This window comes from Eucyclogobius newberryi, unplaced genomic scaffold (genome assembly GCF_026437365.1).
Source record: "Eucyclogobius newberryi isolate DKJ021-1_F unplaced genomic scaffold, fEucNew1.0.hap1 SCAF_28, whole genome shotgun sequence".
Lineage (NCBI taxonomy): Eukaryota > Metazoa > Chordata > Actinopteri > Gobiiformes > Gobiidae > Eucyclogobius > Eucyclogobius newberryi.
In genome coordinates, this window is record NW_027315923.1 from 42,501 (window position 1) to 52,039 (window position 9,539).

At 55.4% G+C, this 9,539-nt stretch overlaps 1 protein-coding gene across 1 annotated transcript in view; it reads left to right on the forward strand.

The window, feature by feature from the left end:
* The window catches only part of msx1a (muscle segment homeobox 1a), an 8,594-nt gene extending 942 nt beyond the window's left edge, over positions 1-7,652 (forward strand). Inside the window, exon 2 of the mRNA XM_072459818.1 lies at positions 6,586-7,652. Coding sequence (XP_072315919.1) covers positions 6,586-7,046 — 461 coding nt within the window. The 3' untranslated portion in view covers positions 7,047-7,652. The remainder of the gene's footprint in view (positions 1-6,585) is intronic.
* The last annotated feature ends 1,887 nt before the right edge of the window (positions 7,653-9,539 follow it).

Here is a 9,539-nt window from a genome sequence, read left to right on the forward strand (position 1 = left end):
CCACTGTGTCCACTGTATCCATTGTGTCCACTGTGGCCACTGTGGCCACTGTGCCACTGTGTCCACTGTGCCACTGTGTCCACTGTGTCCACTGTGTCCACTGTGCCACTGTGTCCACTGTGCCACTGTGTCCACTGTGTCCACTGTGCCACTGTGTCCACTGTGCCACTGTGTCCACTGTGTCCACTGTGCCACTGTGTCCACTGTGCGACTGTGTCCACTGTGCCACTGTGTCCACTGTGCCACTGTGTCCACTGTGCCACTGTGCCACTGTGTCCACTGTGTCCACTGTGCCACTGTGTCCATGTGTCCACTGTGCCACTGTGCCCACTGTGTCCACTGTGTCCATGTGTCCATGTGTCCACTGTGTCCACTGTGCCACTGTGCCCACTGTGTCCACTGTGCCCACTGTGTCCACTGTGCCACTGTGGCCACTGTGTCCACTGTGCCACTGTGTCCACTGTGTCCACTGTGTCCACTGTGTCCACTGTGCCACTGTGTCCACTGTGTCCACTGTGTCCACTGTGTCCACTGTGCCACTGTGTCCATTGTGTCCACTGTGTCCATGTGTCCACTGTGTCCATGTGTCCATGTGTCCACTGTGTCCACTGTGCCACTGTGCCCACTGTGTCCACTGTGCCCACTGTGTCCACTGTGTCCACTGTGTCCACTGTGCCATTGTGTCCACTGTGTCCACTGTGTCGACTGTGTCCACTGTGCCACTGTGTCCACTGTGCCACTGTGTCCACTGTGCCACTGTGTCCACTGTGTCCACTGTGCCACTGTGTCCACTGTGCCACTGTGTCCACTGTGTCCACTGTGTCCACTGTGCCACTGTGTCCACTGTGCCACTGTGTCCACTGTGTCCACTGTGTCCACTGTGTCCACTGTGCCACTGTGTCGACTGTGTCCACTGTGCCACTGTGTCCATTGTGTCCACTGTGTCCACTGTGTCCACTGTGTCCATGTGTCAACACTGTGTCCACTGTGCCACTGTGTCCACTGTGTCCACTGTGTCCACTGTGCCACTGTGTCCACTGTGCCACTGTGCCACTGTGTCCACTGTGCCACTGTGTCCACTGTGCCACTGTGTCCACTGTGTCCACTGTGTCCACTGTGCCACTGTGTCCACTGTGCCACTGTCTCCACTGTGCCACTGTGTCCACTGTGTCCACAGTGCCCACTGTGTCCACTGTGCCGACTGTGTCCACTGTGTCCATGTGTCCACTGTGTCCACTGTGTCCATGTGTCCACTGTGTCGATGTGTCCACTGTGTCCACTGTGCCACTGTGTCCACTGTGTCCACTGTGCCGCTGTGTCCACTGTGTCGCTGTGTCCACTGTGCCACAGTGTCCACTGTGTCCACTGTGTCCACTGTGCCACTGTGTCGACTGTGTCCACTGTGCCACTGTGTCCATTGTGTCCACTGTGTCCACTGTGTCCACTGTGTCCATGTGTCAACACTGTGTCCACTGTGTCCACTGTGCCACTGTGCCACTGTGTCCACTGTGTCCACTGTGTCCACTGTGTCCACTGTGCCACTGTGTCCACTGTGCCACTGTGTCCACTGTGTCCACTGTGCCACTGTGTCCACTGTGCCACTGTGTCCACTGTGTCCACTGTGTCCACTGTGTCCACTGTGCCACTGTGTCGATTGTGTCCACTGTGCCACTGTGTCCATTGTGTCCACTGTGTCCACTGTGTCCACTGTGTCCATGTGTCAACACTGTGTCCACTGTGCCGCTGTGTCCACTGTGCCACTGTGTCCACTGTGTCCACTGTGTCCACTGTGCCACTGTGTCCACTGTGCCACTGTGTCCACTGTGCCACTGTGTCCACTGTGCCACTGTGTCCACTGTGTCCACTGTGTCCACTGTGCCACTGTGTCCACTGTGCCACTGTCTCCACTGTGCCACTGTGTCCACTGTGTCCACAGTGCCCACTGTGTCCACTGTGCCGACTGTGTCCACTGTGTCCACTGTGTCCACTGTGTCCATGTGTCCACTGTGTCGATGTGTCCACTGTGTCCACTGTGCCACTGTGTCCACTGTGTCCACTGTGCCACTGTGTCCACTGTGTCGCTGTGTCCACTGTGCCACAGTGTCCACTGTGTCCACTGTGCCACTGTGTCGACTGTGTCCACTGTGCCACTGTGTCCATTGTGTCCACTGTGTCCACTGTGTCCACTGTGTCCATGTGTCAACACTGTGTCCACTGTGCCGCTGTGTCCACTGTGCCACTGTGTCCACTGTGTCCACTGTGTCCACTGTGCCACTGTGTCCACTGTGTCCACTGTGCCACTGTGTCAACTGTGCCACTGTGTCCACTGTGCCACTGTGTCCACTGTGTCCACTGTGTCCACTGTGCCACTGTGTCCACTGTGCCACTGTCTCCACTGTGCCACTGTGTCCACTGTGTCCACAGTGCCCACTGTGTCCACTGTGCCGACTGTGTCCACTGTGTCCATGTGTCCACTGTGTCCACTGTGTCCATGTGTCCACTGTGTCGATGTGTCCACTGTGTCCACTGTGCCACTGTGTCCACTGTGTCGCTGTGTCCACTGTGCCACAGTGTCCACTGTGTCCACTGTGCCAATGTGTCCACTGTGTCCACTGTGCCACTGTGTCCACTGTGCCACTGTGTCCACTGTGCCACTGTGTCCACTGTGTCCACTGTGGCCACTGTGTCCACTGTGTCCACTGTGTCCACTGTGCCACTGTGTCCACTGTGCCACTGTGTCCACTGTGCCACTGTGCCACTGTGTCCACTGTGCCACTGTGTCCATGTGTCCACTGTGCCCACTGTGTCCATGTGTCCATGTGTCCATGTGTCCACTGTGCCACTGTGCCCACTGTGTCCACTGTGCCCACTGTGTCCACTGTGTCCACTGTGTCCACTGTGGCCACTGTGTCCACTGTGCCACTGTGTCCACTGTGCCACTGTGTCCACTGTGCCACTGTGTCCACTGTGTCCACTGTGCCACTGTGTCCACTGTGTCCACTGTGCCACTGTGTCCATTGTGTCCACTGTGTCCACTGTGTCCACTGTGCCACTGTGTCCATTGTGTCCACTGTGTCCACTGTGCCACTGTGTCCACTGTGTCCATGTGTCAACACTGTGTCCACTGTGACGCTGTGTTCACTGTGCCACTGTGTCCACTGTGCCATTTTGCCACTGTGTCCATGTGTCCACTGTGTCCATGTGTCCATGTGTCCACTGTGTCCACTGTGCCACTGTGCCCACTGTGTCCACTGTGCCCACTGTGTCCACTGTGTCCACTGTGTCCACTGTGCCACTGTGTCCACTGTGTCCACTGTGTCCACTGTGGCCACTGTGTCGACTGTGTCCACTGTGCCACTGTGTCCACTGTGCCACTGTGTCCACTGTGTCCACTGTGCCACTGTATCCACTGTGCCACTGTGTCCACTGTGTCCACTGTGTCCACTGTGTCCACTGTGCCACTGTGTCGACTGTGTCCACTGTGCCACTGTGTCCATTGTGTCCACTGTGTCCACTGTGTCCATGTGTCAACACTGTGTCCACTGTGCCGCTGTGTCCACTGTGCCACTGTGTCCACTGTGTCCACTGTGTCCACTGTGTCCACTGTGCCACTGTGTCCACTGTGCCACTGTGTCCACTGTGTCCACTGTGCCACTGTGTCCACTGTGCCACTGTGTCCACTGTGCCACTGTCTCCACTGTGCCACTGTGTCCACTGTGTCCACAGTGCCCACTGTGTCCACTGTGCCGACTGTGTCCACTGTGTCCATGTGTCCACTGTGTCCACTGTGTCCATGTGTCCACTGTGTCGATGTGTCCACTGTGTCCACTGTGCCACTGTGTCCACTGTGTCCACTGTGTCGCTGTGTCCACTGTGCCACAGTGTCCACTGTGTCCACTGTGTCCACTGTGCCACTGTGTCGACTGTGTCCACTGTGCCACTGTGTCCATTGTGTCCACTGTGTCCACTGTGTCCATGTGGCAACACTGTGTCCACTGTGCCGCTGTGTCCACTGTGCCACTGTGTCCACTGTGTCCACTGTGTCCACTGTGCCACTGTGTCCACTGTGCCACTGTGTCCACTATGCCACTGTGTCCACTGTGTCCACTGTGCCACTGTCTCCACTGTGCCACTGTGTCCACTGTGTCCACAGTGCCCACTGTGTCCACTGTGCCGACTGTGTCCACTGTGTCCATGTGTCCACTGTGTCCACTGTGTCCATGTGTCCACTGTGTCGATGTGTCCACTGTGTCCACTGTGCCACTGTGTCCACTGTGCCACTGTGTCCACTGTGTCGCTGTGTCCACTGTGCCACAGTGTCCACTGTGTCCACTGTGCCAATGTGTCCACTGTGTCCACTGTGTCCACTGTGTCCACTGTGCCACTGTGTCCACTGTGTCGACTGTGTCCACTGTGCCACTGTGTCCACTGTGCCACTGTGTCCACTGTGTCCACTGTGCCACTGTATCCACTGTGCCACTGTGTCCACTGTGTCCACTGTGTCCACTGTGTCCACTGTGCCACTGTGTCCACTGTGCCACTGTGTCCATTGTGTCCACTGTGTCCACTGTGTCCACTGTGTCCATGTGTCAACACTGTGTCCACTGTGCCGCTGTGTCCACTGTGCCACTGTGTCCACTGTGTCCACTGTGTCCACTGTGCCACTGTGTCCACTGTGCCACTGTGTCCACTGTGCCACTGTGTCCACTGTGCCACTGTCTCCACTGTGCCACTGTGTCCACTGTGTCCACAGTGCCCACTGTGTCCACTGTGCCGACTGTGTCCACTGTGTCCACTGTGTCCATGTGTCCACTGTGTCGATGTGTCCACTGTGTCCACTGTGCCACTGTGTCCACTGTGTCCACTGTGCCACTGTGTCCACTGTGTCGCTGTGTCCACTGTGCCACAGTGTCCACTGTGTCCACTGTGTCCACTGTGCCACTGTGTCGACTGTGTCCACTGTGCCACTGTGTCCATTGTGTCCACTGTGTCCACTGTGTCCATGTGGCAACACTGTGTCCACTGTGCCGCTGTGTCCACTGTGCCACTGTGTCCACTGTGTCCACTGTGTCCACTGTGCCACTGTGTCCACTGTGCCACTGTGTCCACTATGCCACTGTGTCCACTGTGTCCACTGTGCCACTGTCTCCACTGTGCCACTGTGTCCACTGTGTCCACAGTGCCCACTGTGTCCACTGTGCCGACTGTGTCCACTGTGTCCATGTGTCCACTGTGTCCACTGTGTCCATGTGTCCACTGTGTCGATGTGTCCACTGTGTCCACTGTGCCACTGTGTCCACTGTGCCACTGTGTCCACTGTGTCGCTGTGTCCACTGTGCCACAGTGTCCACTGTGTCCACTGTGCCAATGTGTCCACTGTGTCCACTGTGTCCACTGTGTCCACTGTGCCACTGTGCCACTGTGCCACTGTGTCCACTGTGTCCACTGTGTCCACTGTGTCCACTGTGCCATTGTGTCCACTGTGGCCACTGTGCCACTGTGTCCACTGTGCCACTGTGTCCACTGTGTCCACTGTGCCACTGTGTCCACTGTGTCCACTGTGGCCACTGTGTCCACTGTGCCACTGTGTCCACTGTGTCCACTGTGCCACTGTGTCCACTGTGCCACTGTGTCCACTGTGTCCACTGTGCCACTTTGTCCACTGTGCCACTGTGTCCACTGTGCCACTGTGTCCACTGTGCCACTGTGTCCACTGTGCCACAGTGTCCACTGTGTCCACTGTGTCCACTGTGCCACTGTGTCGACTGTGTCCACTGTGCCACTGTGTCCATTGTGTCCACTGTGTCCACTGTGTCCATGTGGCAACACTGTGTCCACTGTGCCGCTGTGTCCACTGTGCCACTGTGTCCACTGTGTCCACTGTGTCCACTGTGCCACTGTGTCCACTGTGCCACTGTGTCCACTATGCCACTGTGTCCACTGTGTCCACTGTGCCACTGTCTCCACTGTGCCACTGTGTCCACAGTGCCCACTGTGTCCACTGTGCCGACTGTGTCCACTGTGTCCATGTGTCCACTGTGTCCACTGTGTCCATGTGTCCACTGTGTCGATGTGTCCACTGTGTCCACTGTGCCACTGTGTCCACTGTGCCACTGTGTCCACTGTGTCGCTGTGTCCACTGTGCCACAGTGTCCACTGTGTCCACTGTGCCAATGTGTCCACTGTGTCCACTGTGTCCACTGTGTCCACTGTGCCACTGTGCCACTGTGCCACTGTGTCCACTGTGTCCACTGTGTCCACTGTGTCCACTGTGCCATTGTGTCCACTGTGGCCACTGTGCCACTGTGTCCACTGTGCCACTGTGTCCACGGTGCCACTGTGTCCACTGTGTCCACTGTGCCACTGTGTCCACTGTGTCCACTGTGCCACTGTGTCCACTGTGTCCACTGTGCCACTGTGTCCACTGTGCCACTGTGTCCACTGTGTCCACTGTGCCACTTTGTCCACTGTGCCACTGTGTCCACTGTGCCACTGTGTCCACTGTGTCCACTGTGCCACTGTGTCCTGTGGCTCCGGCTCAACTGCTTGAAATATTGTCATAAATGAATATCCTCTTCTTCACAGGGAGGCCGGGTCCAGCCGCGTGTCCAGCCGCGTGTCCAGCCGCGTGTCCGGCCGCGTGTCCGGCCGCGTGTCCAGCCGCGTGTTCGCTGCGCAAGCACAAGACGAACCGGAAGCCGCGCACGCCGTTCACCACGTCGCAGCTTCTCGCGCTGGAGCGGAAGTTCCGGCAGAGACAGTATCTGTCCATCGCGGAGCGCGCGGACTTCTCCGCGTCCCTGACCCTCACAGAGACACAGGTCAAGATCTGGTTCCAGAACCGACGCGCCAAAGCCAAGCGGCTGCAGGAGGCGGAGCTGGACAAGCTGAAGCTGAAGCTTCCTCCGGGACTAGTCTCCTTCTCCACGCACGTGCCCAGCGCGTGCACGGGCGCCTTCCCGCGGCACGTCCCGGTGTCACCGCTGCTGTGCGCGGCGCACGTGGGATACACCATGTACCATCTGGACTGCACTCTGGGCCCGTGAGAGGCCCCGGGCCCCGGGACAGTGCGCGGATCAGAGAGAGAGGCCCCGGAGCAGAGAGAGAGGCCCCGGAGCAGAGAGAGAGGCCCCGGAGCAGAGAGAGAGGCCCCGGAGCAGAGAGAGAGGCCCCGGAGCAGAGAGAGAGGCCCCGGAGCAGAGAGAGAGGCCCCGGAGCAGAGAGAGAGGCCCCGGAGCAGAGAGAGAGGCCCCGGAGCAGAGAGAGAGGCCCCGGGTGGAGTGAGAGGCCCCGGGTGGAGTGAGAGGCCCTGGTGGAGTGAGAGGCCCCGGAGCAGAGTGAGAGGCCCTGGGTGGAGTGAGAGGCCCCGGAGCAGAGTGAGAGGCCCCGGAGCAGAGTGAGAGGCCCTGGTGGAGTGAGAGGCCCTGGTGGAGTGAGAGGCCCTGGTGGAGTGAGAGGCCCCGGAGCAGAGTGAGAGGCCCCGGAGCAGAGTGAGAGGCCCTGGTGGAGTGAGAGGCCCTGGTGGAGTGAGAGGCCCCTGGTGGGGGTGCGCGCAGGGCCAACGCTCTTTGGAATCACAGCATTAACTTGATTATGTTTTGGAACAGTCCCAGTCCCGTGTAAATGTGTAAATATGAAAATGAGCCCTTTATATATTTGTAACATAACGTAATAAATGTCTTATTTTTCCCATGAAGCCTTTGTTCATTTTGACATGAAAACATGAACTTTACAGTTCAATAAACACGAGAAAGAATATTTCAGTTTGTAAAATGATTAGACTAGAAACATTTATTTCACATCAAACAGTGGTCCCCAAACTACGGCCCGCGGGCCGCATCTGGCCGCATCTGGCCGCATCTGGCCCACCAAGCTTGTCCAAGTTATATTCAAAATAATTTTATTTATTTATTTATTTTTAGCAAATGTCGGAGTCAAACTCATAATCCTGTGGCGGCCGTTCACTTTGACCTTTCACCTGTAATGCCCACATTTCCCCAAGAGATGGCCCATCAAGTGTTTGACACACTGTAGAAGACTCTTGTGGACAGTAGGACACTGTCCCGTGGACACGTTGTGTTTTCTACATTTTTAGTTTCAAAACGCTGTGTTTCATTACAATCAGAATCATTCACTGAGAAATTAGTCTTATTAGTCCCGCAGCGCGGACCACACAGAGTCATCAAGGACAGAGGGGACAGAGGGGACAGAGGGGACAGAGGGGACACTAGAGACAGCTGTGATTTGTTGTAAAGCAGGACTAAAGCAGGTCTAAAGCAGGACTAAAGCAGGTCTAAAGCAGGACTAAAGCAGGACTAAAGCAGGACTAAAGCAGGACTAAAGCAGGTCTAAAGCAGGTCTAAAGCAGGACTAAAGCAGGACTAAAGCAGGTCTAAAGCAGGTCTAAAGCAGGTCTAAAGCAGGACTAAAGCAGGTCTAAAGCAGGACTAAAGCAGGACTAAAGCAGGTCTAAAGCAGGTCTAAAGCAGGACTAAAGCAGGACTAAAGCAGGTCTAAAGCAGGACTAAAGCAGGTCTAAAGCAGGTCTAAAGCAGGACTAAAGCAGGTCTAAAGCAGGTCTAAAGCAGGACTAAAGCAGGACTAAAGCAGGTCTAAAGCAGGTCTAAAGCAGGACTAAAGCAGGTCTAAAGCAGGACTAAAGCAGGTCTAAAGCAGGACTAAAGCAGGACTAAAGCAGGACTAAAGCAGGTCTAAAGCAGGACTAAAGCAGGTCTAAAGCAGGTCTAAAGCAGGACTAAAGCAGGACTAAAGCAGGTCTAAAGCAGGACTAAAGCAGGTCTAAAGCAGGACTAAAGCAGGTCTAAAGCAGGACTAAAGCAGGTCTAAAGCAGGTCTAAAGCAGGACTAAAGCAGGACTAAAGCAGGACTAAAGCAGGTCTAAAGCAGGTCTAAAGCAGGACTAAAGCAGGACTAAAGCAGGTCTAAAGCAGGACTAAAGCAGGTCTAAAGCAGGTCTAAAGCAGGACTAAAGCAGGACTAAAGCAGGACTTAAGCAGGTCTAAAGCAGGACTAAAGCAGGTCTAAAGCAGGACTAAAGCAGGACTAAAGCAGGACTAAAGCAGGACTAAAGCAGGTCTAAAGCAGGACTAAAGCAGGTCTAAAGCAGGACTAAAGCAGGTCTAAAGCAGGAATAAAGTAGGTCTAAAGCAGGACTAAAGCAGGACTAAAGCAGGTCTAAAGCAGGACTAAAGCAGGTCTAAAGTAGGACTAAAGCAGGACTAAAGCAGGTCTAAAGCAGGACTAAAGCAGGTCTAAAGCAGGACTAAAGCAGGTCTAAAGTAGGACTAAAGCAGGACTAAAGCAGGTCTAAAGCAGGACTAAAGCAGGACTAAAGCAGGACTAAAGCAGGTCTAAAGCAGGTCTAAAGCAGGACTAAAGCAGGACTAAAGCAGGTCTAAAGCAGGACTAAAGCAGGTCTAAAGCAGGACTAAAGCAGGTCTAAAGCAGGACTAAAGCAGGACTAAAGCAGGACTAAAGCAGGTCTAAAGCAGGACTAAAGCAGGTCTAAAGCAGGACTA